The sequence below is a fragment of the Chaetomium fimeti genome (assembly GCF_033439085.1).
Source record: "Chaetomium fimeti strain CBS 168.71 chromosome Unknown B0H64scaffold_4, whole genome shotgun sequence".
NCBI lineage: Eukaryota > Fungi > Ascomycota > Sordariomycetes > Sordariales > Chaetomiaceae > Chaetomium > Chaetomium fimeti.
The window spans coordinates 2,279,357-2,296,707 of record NW_026944332.1 but is presented as its reverse complement, the minus strand read 5'-3'; the positions used below and the strand labels follow the sequence as shown (position 1 = coordinate 2,296,707).

Below are 17,351 nucleotides of genomic sequence, written 5' to 3'. Positions count from 1 at the left end.
AGAGAAAGAAGTGTAACTATCGAGTTCGCATGTATAATACGATTACAATAACATAAAGACTCAAAGGATAAAATACCGGTTGCTTTTGACAGACAATGAAAGTCGCCTATATGGAAGCATTCGACTGACGACACGAGTACTTCGTACCACTCTCGAACGTCATTACATACAAATACACGAAATACCACCTCAATGGATCTGCCGACTGATCCCCGCCCCCGCCGAGATTCCGCTTCAGCCCTGCAACGAAGCACATGCTAACAGCCAACTGCTGCTTGGTTCCGCAGACGGGGAGCGGCACAGAAGCTCAGCCTTTTTTGAGCTGAACACTTCGCCCCTCCTGCTCGAAAGACTCAATGGGGACAAACAATGAAGAAGACACTGCTGCTCTGTTTTATCCATGGCTTCAAGGTATGCCCGCTCTTGCGGTGACCAGGGAAGGCATTTGAAAGCTAACAAGACTACCTACCATAGGGTGATGACACCACCTTTGGCCGGAACTATGCCTTCGTCGAGCACTTCCGGAAGCTTCTCACCGTTGCCCTGCCCAAGATAAACGTCAAAGCTGTCGTCTACCCAACGTTTGAGACCCGCGGTGACCTCGGCGAATGCGTCACGCGGTTCAGCGACTGGTATGTTCCCCCACCGATCCCACACTAGCACCCGCCACTAACACCTCCAACCCAGGCTTCTCAACAAGGTAATCGACCTCGAAGTAGCGGCCGGCACGCCCTCCCCGACCATCGACCCATCGGTGCGGGTCGTGCTAGTGGGGCACTCGATGGGCGGCATCGTAGCCGCGGAGACAGCCATCAAGATCGCATCGGAGAAGCCAATCCACAACTCGGTCGACGAGAACAGCCCAGCCAAAGCATCAACGGCGATGCCACCGGCACCAAACGCGCTCATGTTCCCCTACATCCAGGGCGTGCTCGCCTTCGACACGCCCTTCCTCGGCATCTCGCCCGGCGTGGTCGCCCACGGCGCCGAAACCCACTACGCCACCGCGTCCGCGGCCGTCGCCCAGCTCAGCGGCCTGACAAGCTTCTGGGGCGGCGCCAAAGCCGCCCAGCAGAAGGCAGCAGACCCGCCACCACCCACGCGCGGTGCGCTGCCGGCCGCGGGCCAGGGGAGCAGGGACGCCAACAACAAGAACAAAGAAAACCAAAACAGCGGCAACACCGGCGGCTGGGGCTGGGGCACGATCGCGATAGCCGCCGGCGCCGTAGGCGCTGTCGCGGCGGGCGGGGCGGCGGCGTACCTGCACCGGGAGCAGATCACGCAGGGGCTGGGGTGGGCGACGTCGCACCTCGAGTTCGTCGGGTGCCTGGCGCGCAAGGAGGAGCTGCGGCGGCGCGTCGCCTACATGGCGCGCCTGCGCAAAGAGCTCGGCGTCGGCTTCGGCAACTTCTACACCCGCCTCGGCCAGGCCGCGGGAACCAAGCCCGCCGCCGGGGGTGGTGTGGCGGGCTCGGTGCTGGGGAGCAGTGAGAGGACGTTTTGCGTCGTGGCGCAGCGGGATGAGGCTGGGGATTGGCGGCAGGCGGTCAATGATAAGGCGACGGATGAGATTGGGGCCCATGTTTGTGAGTGTTCTCTTCTCTGCTTTGGGGGTGACATTGACATGTGGCTTGCGGTGCTAACTTGGTTGTAGCTATGTTTGACCCCAAGGAGAACCCGGGTATCGACAGGCTGTCCAAGGAGTCGAGGGACATGGTCGCGGGCTGGTTTCGGAATGACTGGTACGAGAGCAGCTCGGCAAATCCGGTAGTACGCGCTTGAGGCGCCGTGCAATCCGTTGAAGCGGCGGCTGTGTTCATGTCGTAGATATTATGTACTAATAACCCGCTTCCGGGGCTTGTTCTACGTGTGTGCTCTCACGCGGCCTGGGGCCTTTATGTCCCTCCGGCACCCTCGGAGCGCCTCTCAAGATGACTCCACGCCCTCCCCATGTCCTCTACTGCTTCTTCTTCTGGGCGGGTTTGCCAGTCCCAAGATATCTCCTCCGCTGCTTGAGCATGTGGGCGTAGAGGATAGCCGAGCCTACATCAACAAGTCAGCCTCACGCGCGCCCCAAATGTATTTAGTTAGGCTACTCACCGGGACCATAAGCCGCCAACACGGCAGTCAGCGCCATGGGGTACCAGGACGCGAGGTCGGCGGCGGGCCCCCACATGGCGGCCAGGGTCATGGCGACCTCGCTGCTGATACCGACGGGGTATAGCACCAGGAAGGCGCTGTAGCGCAGCCAGTGCAGCCAGGCGGGCACGGCGTTGATCTGCTTGAGCGCAAAGTACGAGTAGCGCATGACCTCGGTCAAGCTCCAGGCGCACAGCATGGTCGAGTAGAAGATATTGACGTTGAGCTGCGGGAACGGGAAGCACACGGCCCACATCAGGAACAGCCGGCTCGCGACCTGCATCGCCGTCGTGAAGACGGGGGCGGGGACGACGCCTAGAATACCCGAGACATGGTTAGCGATTGAAGGGGGGGAGGTGGTTGTTCAAGGGGGTGGTGGGTGGGAAGCGGCGGGGGCCACGTACCGGTTAGAGCGTGCACGACCTCCATGATGGCGAAGGTCTGCGTGATGCGCGCAAAGTTGTCGACCACCAGCGGTACGAAGGGCGCACCCTTCCACCCGAGCACGACGGCGACACGGCCGAGGATGGTGGCCCAGGCGACGGCGGAGGCGGCATTGTAAAGGATGAGGTAGGCCTTTTTGGGGCCGAAACCGGTTGATTTGGCCATCTTGGTGCTGTGCTGCCGCGGGTTAATCCGTCGTCGGGTATTTGGGACCTCAATGGCGTGGTCTTGTCTTGTCTTGTGAGGTCTTGGGGATGTAAACTAGAAAATTGTTGACTTACCTAGGATGGGGCGGCTTTGTGTTAGGTGGCCCCTGCCCGTCGCCCGGTGCCCGCGGCACGTTGAGCCTGGCACGCGAGATGTTCAGGGATTTCGGGCCGCTAAACCAGGCCCGTGTCTTGGCTGGGGTTCACCACAAAGTCTCACATGCGACGAAACGGGAGTTGCGTGCTTCCATGCGCTTAAACACGAAACCCGTCGCGACTAGAACTCGTGTAGAACGCTGCTCAATTTACAACCAACTACAGAAAACGCTACGAACGAGACATCATTCTCGAGCCATTATTCATGATCCGTACCCAAAGCGCAAATGCCTTTCTGCAAACCCACCCGTTTGCCGAACTCCTCGAAATGAAGGAGCTTGCTCCCGATGGGTATCAACAACAATGGGTATCAAGAAACTGGGTATCAATCCGCCGCAACCTGTTCCAGCCGCTGCACTGCAGCGCTGCCATCCGTCCAATTATGAACGGTTTCCAAACCCAAGATCAGACTAGGATGATGCCGCCTCCCTCCCCTTGCCCGTTCTCATATGTTTCATTGAGAACACAAGCTACTTCTTGGTGACAGCCCTCCAGAGGTCGCCAAAGCCCTTGCCGCCAAACAGGAACTCCTTCGAGTGCCTGCCACAGTAGCTGTTGGCGTTGACCTTCTTGGCCGAAACCGAGGATTCCCTTTTCAGAGCCTCGGTGGAAGCCGGTGCCGACTCGGCGGTGTCCGTACGGCCTCGCCAGAGCAATGTGGAGGCGGTTGAAGAGACCGTCGTGGGCGAGTCAAAGCAGCTGTCGCTGCCTGAGAAGGGGCCGGATGCCTGGGGTTGGGTGTTAGCCTCATGCTGTCTTTTGGTGAGAGGAAGGGCTCTGGTGGGGGCCCTAGTTGGGGGGTGAGAAAAGACATACCATGGTGCTGGCCGACTGGGGTGTGCCCTCATCGAGGCTTGTAGTGGCCCTCACGGGCCCAAGCTTCTGCGAGGTGGGAGTGTACGTGTGGGTAGGACCGTCCATCGGCGTATGTATGAGAGGCAGGCTGCCCGGAGCTTATTCAGGAAAGGCTGCAGTCGTTGCTACTACAAGATCTAGGTACCTTGGCGCACCACCGATCTAATTCGACTGAATGAGGACTACCGACGTGGGATGGTTGGGTGAGATGATTTGCACTGCCACCACAAGTATGTGATGTGTGGTAGGATATGTAAGTGTGTGTGTGCAGTGAGCGTGTGTAGTGTGTGTGTGTAAGCGTGTGTCTGAGACGATGGGATGGCACAATATCAGCTGCCGGGAAAGATTGTGAGATGGAGGGAGAGGACGATAGAAACAAGGCCGAAAGGCTCTCATTAAGAACACACAGGCAGGCAGGACAAGAAGCCCCAAAGTCCTACCTTCGCCAACGACCTGCATGTCCGTGACATAACCGGCCAAACAAACGGGGAGTCATGGGTCCAAAATGGCCGCCTTTTCCGTGGAGATCCATCGGTTCCTCTTTCGTCTTTGCTGGGCATTTCTCGGCAGACCCCCATAACGGCCCCCGTTTACCAACCTGAGCTTACTCTGCGCCAACTTGTGCCAACCCAGCAGCGCCCAGCCCCCGGTGATGAGCTCGGTGGCTCGCCGGTCGTGTTATTCCCGACTTCCGTCCGCCATGGCAGAGCGACGGTCCACCTCGACGTGTCCACGTGGAGATCTCGACGAAGATGCCAATCGTCTTGGGTGCCATGGGAGCGGGGCACAGTTCCGTGACCTTATAGGGCTGCATGGCTTCTGGACCAGTCATTAGTTGGGGTACGGCGTCGCCGGGCTTACGTACGCATCATGCGGACGACTCTGTGGGGAATTGTGGTTCGCAAACGAGGGAAACGAGGCGACGACGATCTGTGCCTGAGGATGACTCTCTCACCGTCGCCCCGGATATAGTGCCGGAAGGTCGCATTCAACCCCGGATTAGCCCCGAGTTCATCCGGTCCCGGAGGCGGAGGGAGCCTGGGGCTCGGAATCCTTCAGGAATTGATATCTCCGGGAGCTCCACATCTCTGTCGCGCTTTCGGCATGAGATCACACGCGCTCTGGAAAGATGCCTACACATGTGCTATGGTATCGTCAAACGCTGCTTTTGGTCTCACACGCACCCGTCTATCTAGTTCTTGTCTAGCCGCACTGCCGGATTTCTTTGGATGAAGTTGAGGTCGACGGAGTGGCCAAGCAGCTCGCGGATGTTTGACATGCCGTATTTGATCATCGTCGGCCTCTCCAAGCTCAAGCCGAAACCGAAGACCCTCATATCCTTGGGCAGACCCATAGCCTGATTCCTGTGTTAGTATTTTAACTCTCACCCCCACCTCATACGGTTATCAACATACCTGCAACATCTCGGGCCTGAAGATGCCCGAGTTGCCGATCTCGATGAGCTTGTTGAGCCCCTTGTGGTGCGAGAAAATCTCCATACTCGGCTCGGTGTAAGGATTGTAACTGCGGCCGACAGTCAGCAACCATATATGTCTCAGCTACTGGAGTGGAGCAACTCACGCTGGCTTGTAGACCAGGTCAGTGACACCCATCGCCCCGAAGAACATGTCCATGAACTCCATCAATCCGCCTAGGGTCAACCCGTAATCGGCGATGACACCTTCGACGTGGTGGAACTCGCAGAGATGAGTGGCGTCCAAGGTCTCGTTTCTGTTCTAGTGTGAGTGCCTAAACCTTCCCGTCATCTGAGCACGCCATTACCTGAAGACTCTGTCGATTGAGAAGTACCGAGCGGGTGGCACCCGCCCGTCTTTTCGCTGGCCAGCTAGCTTCTGGAGCATAGCGGCTGAGACAGAAGTTGTGTGTGTCCGGAGGACGAGTCTCGCCTGGGGTTAGCCAACGTCACCGAGGTGGAGAGAAGGTTACATACCTGAGTGACTCGTCTTCAGACCATGGGTATCTGTACCCAATCGAGCCATACTTCCCGTCTTGGTGGATCTCTTTTACATTTTGGAAGTATGCGTCGTAGTCGTGTTTGTCATCCGCGGATGCTGGTGCGGGCCGACCAGCCTTGACTGGGTCTGATACGTAGAAGGTGTCTTGCAGGTCGCGCGCAGGGTGTTGCTTCAACGAGTTAGAATCGGAAATAAAGAGCACTAGGATTAGAATAACATACCTGAGGAACGAACAGGGCGTCGAAGTTCTGCATGTCTTCCGAGTTAACAGCCTCTTCAGAGACATTTGGTACCGAAAACCACGTACCCAGAATCCCGACTCGACAAACCGGTTTGTGGGCATCTCCTCGAAACCCATCTCGAAGAAAATCTGCCTGTTTTACGGCTCAGGGGTCAGTCGACTTCACATCTGGGGTATCCAAACCGCAAGGGCAATGGGACAACGTACCTGAACTCATGTCGCACCTTGTTCAGGGGGTGCAGGGCGCCAGCGTTTTGATCCGCACCCAATGCGTTGAAGTTGTACGGCTTGAAGGCGGCCGTCTTCCATGAGCCAGATGCCAGCATCTCGGCCGTGAGGTCTGTCTCCTCCTTTACCAGCTCGAGCGCAAACTTGGTCCCCTTGCTTATCCTGAAGGAAATAATCTTCTGCATCCTTAGCAGCTTGCGCTTCTTCAAGTCGGCTACGATCTTGGCGTCGTGTGTCCGGTTCTCCTGGATCACCTTGAGCTGGTCCCGCGTCACATCGTCAATCGACTCGACCTGCCGGAAGTCAGCGCCCCTTTCCTCGGAAGTTACCACGAGGTGTAGCCCACCAATGCAATGAGCTTTGCGCCATCCTTCTTGATCCACTTCTCCTTAAAGGCCTTGCCCTGGCCAAGCTTGGTCACCGTCTTATCGCCAATCTGGCCCTCGAGATCTTGAATTGAGAGACCGTCCACGGCCTGGCGAACCGCCTCGAAGACACGGGCTTCGTGGCTACCATGACTGACAATAATCTCGGCCTCGGGCTCCAGAAAAGCCTCCTCGCGCTCAACCTGCTCGTATGTGACCATAGACCGGGAAGCGAGACGGTCCAGGGCAGCTTTGATCGACTCGAAGGGGATATCGGGAAAGGCCTCGGTGGACGAAATCGGGTCAGACTTGGACAGTGCCTGGAGGACCTCTGAGGTGAGGTCCCCAGCAGAATTGCTGCTTGCTGGTGCCATGTTACTGGTATTGCTGAGCTGTTGACTTGGTCTTCACGAAAGGTTGACTCAGACGCCAGAATCGCGGGGCACTGCCGTTTGGGCCCAAGCCCCACCCTTGCCGATAACAATTTTAGGCGGGGTCAAATGCACTCAGTAACTGCATATTCCCCTCAACAACCGGCTGCATCGCATTGTCGAGGAAGTCATTCGTATCGCTTTTAACATTTCAGAACACTGTCATTCAGCGTTTGGGTATTAGGGAGGGAGACATTGCTCAAAGATGGCAAAGTGGCTCTCATATCTCCTTGGAGATACCTTATCCGAACCATTATCCTAAGGTTGCTCGACTGCAACGTGAACGGTTGAGAACCTCGACTTCTAGGTGGAGGGTGCTCAAGTTGATTAGGTACCTTGACAGTCATAGACGGCCGAGGAGAAACTGGAGCGTTTTGCAGAGGGTTTGGGAATTTGAAGATTGATTTGATAATTTACTCGAGTTCAAGCCTTGGTGTGTACATACATACCTCACAACCACACCGCATCAACCAAGTGGTCAACGCAATATTCCGGGGAATCATGTCAAATGCAAAAGATTCATAATTTTAGTCGTCTATTTCTTTCACTAAAATTGCTTATGGGTCGATGCCAGTTCGTATTTCTTCTGGCCCCGCAAACCAATTGTGAATTCGGGTACCCCACCCGTCACCTCGAACCAGCTGAAATTGGGTGGTAGCGAGTTGTCTACCTGCCTGGGTATGACGTCTGAGATGATAATGGGTTTGAGGATTAGGTATATAGGTCAGAATTTGATTACGGGATTTGGTTCCGAACTACTCGAAGATAAGGCCTTTCAAACCATGAAGAAGTGGTTTGAAACGCCCCTGGTCTTGTATAATATATGTGTTTTGTAAACCGCGGTTTGGCAATCAGACCCTCCGTCCCAGCACCCCAATGATATGACTAGGCATTGGTTGTGACGCTTACTACCTAGGGTTACAGAGCACAGGCTCCGAAACTGCGACACAGGCGACGTTCTAATCAGGGCATCGCGTAGTTGCATGCTCGCTGTAGTGAGCGCCTCGATCGAGACCCTTCTTTCATCCACAAAGTCCCAGGCAACGTCACGGTTGACTCACCTGACATTGACTGACAGATAACAATGATACCGGAAACCGTGAAGAGAGTCGCCAGCCCTTGGGAGCCAGGCGCCTCGTGTATTAAAAGTTGTAAGTGGTGTATCCATGTACCGAAACGCTGTCCCGCCCCATCTGATGCAGCCTGCGCCTTCACATAATATGTCGTCCATGAGCCAAGGCGGCTGTCCGCCAAAACGCCACAAGGTTTACCACCTTGCCCAATACCCAAGAGCGGCCGGAATGGTATAAGACGTATAGTCGTCATTTACAGAAACAACCCTGCCCTGCGTCTCAAAAACCGGGACATCCCTCTAATCCTGTGCGACGGTTTGCTTTTTTTTGTTAGGGCCTAGTCGTATTCAGGGTCAGGTCCGAACTTACCGACAACCAGTCCATGCCCTCCTTGATACCCGAGCCCTCCACTGCACTGCACGCCATAATGCTCCAGTTCCTGTCTCTGAGTTCGCCGAGCCGAAGCGCTTGCGAGATGTCGGCCGCGCCCTTTGCCCCCGGTTGATCCTGCTTGTTCGCAAACACCAACAGAGCGGCATCCTTGAGCTCATCTTCGTTCAACATGGCCGACAGCTCGTCCGCGGCCGTCTGCAGGCGCTCAATATCGGTTGAGTCGACCACGAAGATGACCGCCGCAGTGTTGGCATAATAACATCTCCAATACGGCCTGATGCTTGTTTGCCCGCCCAGATCCCAAACGTTGAAGTTCAGTTTCCCGTATGTCACGGACTCGACGTTGAAACCGATCGTGGGTATCGTCGTTACTACTTCGCCGATCTGTATCTTGCGTAAGTCATCGAGATTCGCCGAGGGGAGCGCCATTAAGCCGAACCTTTAGTCTGTATAGGAGCGTCGTCTTGCCGGCGTTGTCCTGCGGAGCGCGACTGTTCAGCTTGCGGGTCGTCGAGGTACGGCTAAGGGGTAAAGCGAACCAAGCCGAGGATTAGGATCCTAATCTCCTTCTTCGCCCAAACCCAGTTGGACAGCCATGACACAGTCTGACCCATTTTGAGCGGTAACGGTTGAAAGTTTGATGCGTCGGTGAGAAAGGGGTTGAAGCAGAACGTCGCGAACTCGACGAATCCACTGATACAGGGCGGCGGCGGAAAACTCGAAAGAGGAGCACCTGGTCTCGTGGAAAGCGTAAAGAATCAAGGAAAACCCCAAACGCAAAACGGGGCAACACTCGCTCGCCAAAGACTCGCTGAAGCTCTCAATCAGTTGGGAAGTCGAGGAAAATTTCGGCTTTCGTGGTTCATGCAACTTTGATTTCGCTGGTCAAAGAGGCCGCTCGGCTTGGAAATCGAGGGTGCACGGTCGCGTCCGATCGGCACTCGATTGGCAGGCGCCGGCCGGGATCTTGCAAGGATCCGATTCCAGACCCCTAGCCACATTGAGTGCCGCAGTCCCGAAGCAGCCACAGCCAAGTGCACGTGATTCAGCCACTTTTTGATTTCGGGCCCTAGCACGCGGAAATTCCGAGCCCACACCAAATATTCGAATCCAACCCACTTGAGGAACATCACGACATCGACACCGACTCGGAAACATCGACAACACCGTCAAAATGCCGGTACGTAGTGGCGCTCCTGCACGATTTTCCCGCAGTTCCGGCTTGTGATTTTGGTTTCCGACCCTTTCGGGAGAAATCTCGCGGAAGCCGGGAGAGGGGTCTTTCAGATTCGACATTATGGCAACCGGAGACTAATCAGTGCGATTATCAACAGAGCCACAAGACGTTCCGTATCAAGCAGAAGCTGGCCAAGGCCCAGAAGCAGAACCGGCCCATTCCCCAATGGATTCGGCTCCGCACCGGCAACACCATTAGGTACGATTCTTCCCTCGACGACGACGAGCTCCTCACTGCCGGTTACATGGTGCTGACACGCTGCTTCCAACAGGTACAACGCCAAGCGCAGGCATTGGCGCAAGACCCGCCTCGGCCTCTAAATGCCCTCCCACTTCCTTCCTCATTCGACCCCAACGATCAGACCTCGACCCTCCCCACGGCTACTGCTGCTCCTACCCAACTACTCCGGCAACACCTTGTACCCCAGTCAACAACGATGGTGTTTTTTTTTTGCCTGCGCTTCTGCCACACGAATCACCATTTCGAGGAATAGAGATGAAGCCATGACCAGCATCAAGAGGGGATGACGGCAGACGGGTGAACCTCGCATGGGGAACGAAAGGGTGCAGGCGACAGAGACTGGGTTGCTAGTTTTGCGGATAAAGCGTTTTGGCTGGTTGGGATTCTTTGATTTGAGCTTGGCTGGGAAGGAAATGGGGGAAACTCGTTTCACTTTAACGGAGTATGCCATGGCATTTTAGGGTCAAGGGGAAAAGGGAATGAGAGATGGCATCAAATGCCTTTTGCACATGACGCATGTTTCTGGCATACAGCACCTTGTTGTTGTGAGCTTGTCCGGGTTGAACCTTTCAGCAAATGCGCCCGGAGTGAAGTTGGCGAGGTCGGTAACTACTCATGAAGGTTTGTATGTCTACTATTGTTGCCTGGCCGCGTCGACAGTTACGACTCCGATCGCGGATGAATGGAATTGGCTCAACGGACAAACCGCCGGCTCACGTTTTTTTCTACTGGCACTTCAGTCCTTTGTCTCATACGGACTCTGTTCACAAATAGTCGGGATGTCGGGCATTTAAGAAAGTGCCAATATTTATTTAGCAAGGGCCCCGTATGAGGGAGGGGGCTCGAGGTGATGGGATCATACTCGCTTGATCATTGCATCATGTATCCTCGTCCCTCGCTGGCGGTGCTCCCATAACTGTCTGCAACGTCTGAGGTGCAGGCCCCGTAAGTGTTCCCAAAGCAGAAAATACCAAAACTACCTAACCACACTCAACGGAACCGAAACGCCACTGCGGATGCTAGAGAAAGACTGCGCTGGACAGGCGGCTATAACAGTCCATCTCTGCCATGCGCAAGTCCAAAACAACCGGGCAATCAAGAGGTGGGCTGAAAAGCCCCCGCCCTCATCTGATTACACCTTAGCGGTCCTCAGCCCATTCGTTCTCACGACGAATCTGCTCCTCCTCTTCCGGAGTGAAGTCGTTCGTGATGTTGAACGTTTTCCGGATCTCCTCTGGTGACTTGCCCTTGATCATGTTGGCCACGGTCTTGCAGCCGACATCGAGAAGGGCCTTGATGTCAAGATAATTGGCAGCCTGCATAACGAGTTAGTCTCAGTCTCTGGTTGGTGGGGGTGCTCGTTGAAAATACTTACGAGGATGATTTCGAAGAGCATCTCCTGGTCGACCTGCATGAACTTCTGGTCCCACTCGTCGATATCCGTCGTCTTCTTCCGGTTGTTGTTGTCGTTGTCATCGTCGGCCGACTGGGCGGCGTCGTTGCGGTGGTGTTCGCACCACTCGAAGACCTTGCGCAACACCGGGTCGTTCACGTTAGGGATTGGGACGGGGTGGCCCGCGACGGCGTCGTCACCCAAGTCCTCGATCAGGTTCTTGATGAGCATGGACCGCTCAGCTACCACACGATCTGGGAAATGATTAGTTAGGCGGGGCCAACAAAGCGCGGGAGGAAACAAAGCGACTTACCGACTTGAATGTTCGATCCCTCGTTGCTGGTCAAAGTGACCTTGTTGACCTTCTCGGTAGACATTTTGGTTGTTGAGTTTGTGAAAATGACTTCGTCAAATATTTGGGTATCTGGTTAGAAGGAAAGAGGTCGAAGACTGTTGAAATTGTTGTTGGGTTAGCGTGGATGTTGGTTGGGAGAACGAGTGATTGAGTTGGTTGGAAAGGAATCGGGGGTTGCAGAAAGGCGGGGGCACAGTGTTTAAATAAGAGGTAGCTTGGAGCGGACCTTCCAAGGGTTGTGCGGCTTGAAAGAAAGAACACAATCGATGATGTTCAGACTTGTAAAGTGCACGAACGACCAGACAATGATCGGACGAGAAGGAGGTGACGTTTTGATTCTTGTACCGATGTAGGCTCGAGGTCTTCAAAGCGAAGTGGCGCTGCTGCCTCCCAAAGGTGGGGAGTTCGATAGTGTGCACAGACCACCTTGTTTGCCCCATCCCCCCATCTGTGTGGTGGGGGCTTTTGTTGCCTGCGCCGTGACTGGGTTTGTGATCTGGACACCGGCCGGCCAGGCAAAATAAACCAATCCACTGGTGATTCATGCTCTCGATAAGGTTCTGTGACGGAGGGCGATGATAACTGCATATTATTGCGCAACGTTCATGTCAAGTGTGTCAAGTCCATGCGAGGTCGTCGCACAGCGTCGATGGCGTCCTTTTTCATGGGCCTTGGAGCGGGTCATCCGTGTTTGGAGATCGTGATGCACCCTGAAGCGGTTTCTCTCCGCCCCTGTTAGTTAGCGGATGGAAGTCCACCAACATGGAAGTGTTCTGGAATATCAGGGGAAAAGCTTGGACCTCCATGTTGGGGATTGGCATCTGGGGTTTGATCTGAAAACGACGGAGTCCTGCAGGAATGAATGTTGTTCTGCAGCTTGCAAACGGCCAGGGCTCAGGTCACATGAGATTCAGATTTGGTTCCATGATTCCGTCCAAATTACGCCGTCTCTGGACGGATCCGTCGGAATTCTGTTCAGGAGCTCGCATTAACTCAGGCATGACTGGCATCAGATCTTTTGGCCAAGCGCAGACAAGAGGTTATCTAAGCTTCGTGGATCATACCGTTTTTGGAAACGGGACCTGAAAGAAGCTCAAAGGGCACAAATGCAAGCTGTCTTGCAGTCCCGATCCCTGTCGCAAACAGGGGGTCACCCCTCGAACCGTGGAACAACCACGTCGTCTACTGGCTCTTGCCGACTCTTCCAGCGCTCCCAAGATTTGTGCCAGACTATTTTATTTCCCTGCTCATTCCCTTCTTGCTTTTGTTCGCGACCACCATCACGTCCGAGCTTCCCGATCATGACCTCCCCTCCTTGGCTCACTCGACGACGATTCAACATTTTCTTCCCGATTGCTGTACCTGGTGATGCTCCCAGGACAGCCAGCAACTGAACCGCTTCTTTCCCCACCTCGGATCGGATGCATCGGATTTGCGGCAGCGGAATCTCTTTGCTGGCGCGACAGTTGATAGATTAATATGTGGCGGAGAACATACCTCTTTCTGCTTCTGGTCCGGTTGTGGTTCGCTCTGTCCCCGAGCTACCTCCACCCTGATGAGAATTTCCAGGGCCCCGAGGTCATCGCCGGTATGTGACAAATCTCATGTTTGGCGTCGGACGGCGCATGGCGTGGTTGCGCGCCTGGGGCCAACTGGACAGGCTTGGGCGCCGCAATGCGCCTCTCTCGTCACTGTCCGCGCGCGGCCACTGTCCTCGCGAACATGTTACTGACTTCGATGTGACACAGGGGAGATCTTCAGTTACCCCGTCCGACACACCTGGGAGTTCACGAGCGACAACCCGATTCGGAGCGTTTTCCCGCTATGGCCCGTTTACGGGCTCCCGATGCTCCTGCTCAGGTGGTTATGGATCGGCAATGGGAATGACGGGGAGATACCACCTATCGCCGTCTTTTGGACGCTGCGGGTGCTGATGTTTATCGTCGGCTTCGTGCTGGAGGACTGGGCGATTCACGAGCTTATCCAGTCGCAGCGGCACAGGCGCGTCGCCGTACTTTTGGTCGCGTCGTCTTACATTACCTGGACATTCCAGACCCATACCTTTTCGAACTCGATCGAGACTCTGGTTGTAGCCTGGAGTTTGGTCCTTATTGAGCGCACTGTCGCTAGTCCGGTAAGCGCATCCAACGATGAAAGCGATGAGGGGAAACTGACTGATGGGATATAGCAGCGCGGTTCGGTTCTTGCCTCGACGGTCCTTGGAATCGTCGTCGTTTTTGGAGTCTTCAACAGAATTACATTTCCCGCCTTCTTACTGATACCCGGGCTTCGGCTCTTACCTTACTACTGGAAAAAGTACGTGACCCTTGATCTCCTCAAGCTGGTACCGTAGCTAACGAGCCACAGCCCGCTATCGTTCATCGCAATTGTGACAGCGGGGCTCTGCACCACGGCGCTTGCGATCACGCTCGATACCGCGTACTACACGCCGCACTCGATTTCCTGGTCCGACCTTCTCCGGAACCCAGTCCTTACCCCTATTAATAACCTCCTTTACAACATCTCGCCAGCCAACCTGGCGAAACATGGGCTGCACCCGTGGTATCAGCATTTGCTGGTGAACTTGCCGCAGCTGCTTGGGCCTGCCACGATCCTTCTTTTCATGCGACCCAAACGCTCCCTGCGTCTTTACTCTGCGATCTCGGGCATCGTCGTGCTCTCGCTATCTCAGCACCAGGAGGCCAGGTTCCTCCTTCCGACCGTTCCCCTGTTTTTGTCGTCTGTGCGCCTCCCGAAAGGCGAGAAGGTCCTGCGCATCTGGGCGGTGTCGTGGATCGTTTTCAACGCCATCTTTGGAATCTTGATGGGGGTTTATCACCAAGGGGGCATTATCCCTGCTCAAGTCTTCATGAGCAAGCAACCGGACGCGACGCAAGCAGTCTGGTGGAAGACATACATGCCACCGATATGGCTACTGAACGGGAAGAACGAGGTCCTGCGCACACGTGATGTGATGGGCATGAAGGGGGAGACGCTCCTTGAGGAACTGGGGCAGCTCGCCACTTGCGACACACCGGCGGACAGAAGGAACGGGGAGTATCTGAAGGAGAAGAACGGGACATATCTGGTGGCGCCGTTATCTGCGACATGGCTGGATCCCTATCTCCCAAACAAGGGGCTGGAGGGGTTGAGGTTTCGCGAGGTTTGGCGGCATCAGCAACACCTAAATCTGGACGATTTAGATTTTGGAGAGGACGGCGTTTGGAATACCCTTTCTAGAGTTATTGGGAGGCGAGGTCTTGCTATATGGAGAGTCACAAAAAGCTGTCCTCGGGTCAAGGCGAGATAGTACCTAATTTTGGGCGGAGTTTTGATATCAGCGCAATTCAAAAACATCCATGATGATGAAACCGCTCTTGGTTGATCTTTGGGCACCCTGATGGATGGCCGGCACTTGGGCCGCAGCGGCAAGGATGCTGACCTGCAGTGGCCCGTCGCCCCCGTGCTTGCTCGGCACAAGCTGGGCGACCCACCTGCCTTGTCCCCTGCCAAAATTTAGGGTGGGACGACCAGATGGTCGGGGCTGGGTCAGTTTTCCGAGCAAGAGCCGCTCCTGCAAGCTCACCCTTCGCCCTCCGATTGCACCGTGCACGCAGCGATCAGCTACCACGATACTCAATCATGGGTGGGCTCAACCTCGAGGTCTTCAAGGTAAGGGCATCCTGCCAATCCAATCTAGTCCAGCCCAGCCCCAATTCACCCATCCCATTCAACCCACTGCATCCCGCTTCAACCCCCACCTCACTCACCTTCCCCTCCCTCCCCATAACCCGAGCTAACCCGTCGGGTCACCCACCCACCTTTCCCACAGTTTGGCATGTACGTCATGTTCCCCATCGGGATCATGTACTACTTCGGCACCAACCTCGACAGCCGCTTCTCCGTCCCCGACTTCTGGCCCAAGGCCGAGAACGCCAACAGGCTGCCGGTCGAGCGCGACGAGATCCATGCCGAGCTCGAGAGGCTGCGCGCCCGCAGGCTGTATCTGAGGGACCAGCGGCTGGCCGCCGATGCGCGCGCTGCGGCGCTCAACCCGAATCAGGGGCAGGGGCAGGGGCAGCAGTCGGAAGAGTAGGGGTCTCTTCTCGTTTGGGAAGAGGTGGGTTGTTTTGGGGGCGGGGTTGATTTGGCTGTGGGCGGTGGATGTATGATCGGGATCGGGGGCTATCGAGAGACTGGGGGAGGGTGAGTGGGTTTGAGGGTTTGGGGGAAAATACGGCGTTTACGGAAGCTTCGGCGGAATCATCTCGTCTCTCGACGGCCTGGCTACGGCTGGCGCGACATGTTCTACGACTGTACACTACATATACATCTATGGGGTTTGCTCATGTCTATCAACTGTTCCAAAAGTCTGTCTCCGGTCAGCCTTTATGTATCCAGGTTCTCCTCTATCCTCGCCCATTCCTCGTCGCTCATAGATCCCTTCGACACGTTCGAATACACTGCTTGCACCTCGGGGTACTCCCGCAGCGCCTCGAGCAAGTCCGTGAAGCTGGTCAGCTCCTCCGACGCATCGAGCTTGGCCTTGGTGTCTTCGTTTGCCGTCCAGATAATATCCGAGCTCAGGATCTTCAACCCAAACTTGGACCCCACTGTCTTGCACACCTGCATCGTTCCCGACGGCTGGGTCCAGACGACAATGTTCCCGTCGGCATCGTTCTCGAGGTCCTCTGCCCCGGCCTCGATCGCATCGTCCATGATCTGATCCACGTCCAGTCCGCTCTCGCCCTTCTCGAACACCACCCGGCCGAGGCGCGAGAAGAAGAACTTGGACGAACTGGTCGACCCTTTCGCCTTCTTGACCATCTGATTCAGATCCTGCAAAGCCCGCAGCTTGCTCTCCGTCTCGACGTCGACTATCAACGCAATCGATGGCGGCATCACCGCTTCGAATGTGACGGAGTCGAGGGCCGCGCCTCCGGACGACTTGCCCTGCCCGCGGGCAATGGCTCCTTCGATCTTGTCTTTGGGCACGCTAGCCTTCTTGGCCGCGTGGATGGCAGTCGCTAGCTGGGGGTTGTTGTTCGGGTCGGGGCCGAAGACTGCCCACCGTGGTGTAAGTCTTTTAAGAGCTTGACGATGCAGAGGAGGGCAGCGTACGTTTTGAGTACAGAGTGATGTTCTTGGCGAAGAGCGTGCGCGTGGTGTTCTTTTTCGCGTCGTTGGCCGCCTTGTCATGGCGGATCTTGCTCCATTTGTTGTGACCGGACTCGAGGATTGGACTGGAAACGAAGGTGCGGCGGCATTGCGCGCAGATGGAGGAGGGTATCGCCGGCCGAGTTAACGGTGCGAGAGGGCGGAAGAGGGACGCCATTAAATCGGAATGGGCTTTGTACAGGTCGTATTCATGCCATTAGGGGACGAGTAAATACAAACGAGAGTAGCAGATTCGATCGGCCGGGGATTCCCCAAGCCAGTCTTGGGATTGGAAGCTTCCTTCTGAAGACCGAGGTGAGGTGAATCGCTCGGGAAGCGGCAGTTCAAGCTTTCTCCATCGAACCTCGAAATTGAATTTCGCGCTGCCTGCCGAGACGGCAGCGGGAGGACAGGGTTTATGATCTGCATGGGGCCCCTCATTCAGTTATCATTGGCCTAACA

The 17,351-nt window shown here is 55.7% G+C and overlaps 10 protein-coding genes across 10 annotated transcripts; 4 read left to right on the top strand and 6 right to left on the bottom strand.

The window, feature by feature from the left end:
• Positions 1 to 33: 33 nt before the first annotated feature.
• B0H64DRAFT_396425 (uncharacterized protein) lies at positions 34 to 1,859 on the top strand. The gene is made up of 4 exons (XM_062803827.1): positions 34 to 411; positions 475 to 632; positions 688 to 1,586; positions 1,655 to 1,859. Exons 1-4 carry the CDS (start codon positions 370 to 372, stop codon positions 1,780 to 1,782), a joined length of 1,227 nt encoding a protein of 408 aa, XP_062659335.1. The 5' UTR covers positions 34 to 369; the 3' UTR covers positions 1,783 to 1,859.
• B0H64DRAFT_396421 (tyrosine phosphatase-like protein) lies at positions 1,860 to 2,930 on the bottom strand. Its single transcript, XM_062803826.1, has 4 exons — positions 2,865 to 2,930; positions 2,544 to 2,760; positions 2,101 to 2,454; positions 1,860 to 2,043 (listed from the first exon to the last, which is right to left on the bottom strand). Exons 2-4 carry the CDS (start codon positions 2,746 to 2,748, stop codon positions 1,958 to 1,960), a joined length of 645 nt encoding a protein of 214 aa, XP_062659334.1. The 5' UTR covers positions 2,749 to 2,760; positions 2,865 to 2,930; the 3' UTR covers positions 1,860 to 1,957.
• Positions 2,931 to 3,415: 485 nt separating this feature from the next.
• Positions 3,416 to 3,866, bottom strand: B0H64DRAFT_321324 (uncharacterized protein; the record flags this gene model as incomplete). The annotated part of the gene is made up of 2 exons (XM_062800505.1): positions 3,416 to 3,691; positions 3,762 to 3,866. The coding sequence occupies 2 exons, from the start codon at positions 3,864 to 3,866 to the stop codon at positions 3,416 to 3,418; spliced, it is 381 nt and encodes a 126-aa protein (XP_062659333.1).
• A 1,051-nt stretch (positions 3,867 to 4,917) lies between these two features.
• Positions 4,918 to 7,211, bottom strand: B0H64DRAFT_396418 (tRNA synthetases class II core domain (F)-domain-containing protein). Its single transcript, XM_062803825.1, has 9 exons — positions 6,592 to 7,211; positions 6,225 to 6,538; positions 6,084 to 6,150; positions 5,998 to 6,024; positions 5,752 to 5,945; positions 5,583 to 5,702; positions 5,382 to 5,531; positions 5,216 to 5,324; positions 4,918 to 5,157 (listed from the first exon to the last, which is right to left on the bottom strand). Exons 1-9 carry the CDS (start codon positions 6,982 to 6,984, stop codon positions 4,993 to 4,995), a joined length of 1,539 nt encoding a protein of 512 aa, XP_062659332.1. The 5' UTR covers positions 6,985 to 7,211; the 3' UTR covers positions 4,918 to 4,992.
• Positions 7,212 to 8,082: 871 nt separating this feature from the next.
• B0H64DRAFT_396414 (ADP-ribosylation factor family-domain-containing protein) lies at positions 8,083 to 9,559 on the bottom strand. The gene is made up of 3 exons (XM_062803824.1): positions 9,047 to 9,559; positions 8,947 to 8,985; positions 8,083 to 8,891 (listed from the first exon to the last, which is right to left on the bottom strand). The coding sequence occupies exons 1-3, from the start codon at positions 9,119 to 9,121 to the stop codon at positions 8,445 to 8,447; spliced, it is 561 nt and encodes a 186-aa protein (XP_062659331.1). The 5' UTR covers positions 9,122 to 9,559; the 3' UTR covers positions 8,083 to 8,444.
• Positions 9,560 to 9,681: 122 nt separating this feature from the next.
• Positions 9,682 to 10,064, top strand: B0H64DRAFT_442181 (ribosomal protein L39e; the record flags this gene model as incomplete). Its single annotated transcript, XM_062806620.1, has 3 exons — positions 9,682 to 9,687; positions 9,842 to 9,942; positions 10,016 to 10,064. 3 exons carry the CDS (start codon positions 9,682 to 9,684, stop codon positions 10,062 to 10,064), a joined length of 156 nt encoding a protein of 51 aa, XP_062659330.1.
• A 1,059-nt stretch (positions 10,065 to 11,123) lies between these two features.
• Positions 11,124 to 11,754, bottom strand: B0H64DRAFT_373991 (Skp1 family, dimerization domain-containing protein; the record flags this gene model as incomplete). Its single annotated transcript, XM_062802303.1, has 3 exons — positions 11,124 to 11,300; positions 11,360 to 11,631; positions 11,691 to 11,754. 3 exons carry the CDS (start codon positions 11,752 to 11,754, stop codon positions 11,124 to 11,126), a joined length of 513 nt encoding a protein of 170 aa, XP_062659329.1.
• Positions 11,755 to 13,211: 1,457 nt separating this feature from the next.
• B0H64DRAFT_424439 (glycosyltransferase family 22 protein) lies at positions 13,212 to 15,103 on the top strand (the record flags this gene model as incomplete). Its single annotated transcript, XM_062805649.1, has 4 exons — positions 13,212 to 13,320; positions 13,481 to 13,866; positions 13,921 to 14,048; positions 14,100 to 15,103. The coding sequence occupies 4 exons, from the start codon at positions 13,212 to 13,214 to the stop codon at positions 15,040 to 15,042; spliced, it is 1,566 nt and encodes a 521-aa protein (XP_062659328.1). The 3' UTR covers positions 15,043 to 15,103.
• A 107-nt stretch (positions 15,104 to 15,210) lies between these two features.
• On the top strand, positions 15,211 to 15,999 carry B0H64DRAFT_155357 (uncharacterized protein). Its single transcript, XM_062798508.1, has one exon. It carries the CDS (start codon positions 15,267 to 15,269, stop codon positions 15,876 to 15,878), a length of 612 nt encoding a protein of 203 aa, XP_062659327.1. The 5' UTR covers positions 15,211 to 15,266; the 3' UTR covers positions 15,879 to 15,999.
• Positions 16,000 to 17,274, bottom strand: B0H64DRAFT_155356 (transcriptional regulator TACO1-like protein). Its single transcript, XM_062798507.1, has 2 exons — positions 16,854 to 17,274; positions 16,000 to 16,795 (listed from the first exon to the last, which is right to left on the bottom strand). Exons 1-2 carry the CDS (start codon positions 17,065 to 17,067, stop codon positions 16,122 to 16,124), a joined length of 888 nt encoding a protein of 295 aa, XP_062659326.1. The 5' UTR covers positions 17,068 to 17,274; the 3' UTR covers positions 16,000 to 16,121.
• Positions 17,275 to 17,351: the final 77 nt, after the last annotated feature.

Bases quoted from the DNA above. Each gene is read 5' to 3' on its own strand.
- B0H64DRAFT_155356 (XM_062798507.1), bottom strand. From the start codon at position 17,067: ATGGCGTCCCTCTTCCGCCCTCTCGCACCGTTAACTCGGCCGGCGATA. The intron at 16,796-16,853 runs GTACGCTGCCCT...CACGGTGGGCAG, and splicing joins CATCACTCTGTACTCAAAAC to TCTTCGGCCCCGACCCGAAC.
- B0H64DRAFT_396414 (XM_062803824.1), bottom strand. From the start codon at position 9,121: ATGGGTCAGACTGTGTCATGGCTGTCCAACTGGGTTTGGGCGAAGAAG. The intron at 8,986-9,046 runs GTTCGCTTTACC...CGCGCTCCGCAG, and splicing joins GGATCCTAATCCTCGGCTTG to GACAACGCCGGCAAGACGAC. The intron at 8,892-8,946 runs GTTCGGCTTAAT...CGCAAGATACAG, and splicing joins CGCTCCTATACAGACTAAAG to ATCGGCGAAGTAGTAACGAC.
- B0H64DRAFT_396418 (XM_062803825.1), bottom strand. From the start codon at position 6,984: ATGGCACCAGCAAGCAGCAATTCTGCTGGGGACCTCACCTCAGAGGTC. The intron at 6,025-6,083 runs GTACGTGGTTTT...GAAGACATGCAG, and splicing joins TTGTCGAGTCGGGATTCTGG to AACTTCGACGCCCTGTTCGT. The intron at 5,158-5,215 runs GTATGTTGATAA...CACAGGAATCAG, and splicing joins TCAGGCCCGAGATGTTGCAG to GCTATGGGTCTGCCCAAGGA.
- B0H64DRAFT_396421 (XM_062803826.1), bottom strand. From the start codon at position 2,748: ATGGCCAAATCAACCGGTTTCGGCCCCAAAAAGGCCTACCTCATCCTT. The intron at 2,455-2,543 runs GTACGTGGCCCC...CGGGTATTCTAG, and splicing joins GGTCGTGCACGCTCTAACCG to GCGTCGTCCCCGCCCCCGTC. The intron at 2,044-2,100 runs GTGAGTAGCCTA...TTGTTGATGTAG, and splicing joins GTTGGCGGCTTATGGTCCCG to GCTCGGCTATCCTCTACGCC.
- B0H64DRAFT_396425 (XM_062803827.1), top strand. From the start codon at position 370: ATGAAGAAGACACTGCTGCTCTGTTTTATCCATGGCTTCAAG. The intron at 412-474 runs GTATGCCCGCTC...TACCTACCATAG, and splicing joins GTTTTATCCATGGCTTCAAG to GGTGATGACACCACCTTTGG. The intron at 633-687 runs GTATGTTCCCCC...CCTCCAACCCAG, and splicing joins GTCACGCGGTTCAGCGACTG to GCTTCTCAACAAGGTAATCG.
- B0H64DRAFT_155357 (XM_062798508.1), top strand. From the start codon at position 15,267: ATGGTCGGGGCTGGGTCAGTTTTCCGAGCAAGAGCCGCTCCTGCAAGC.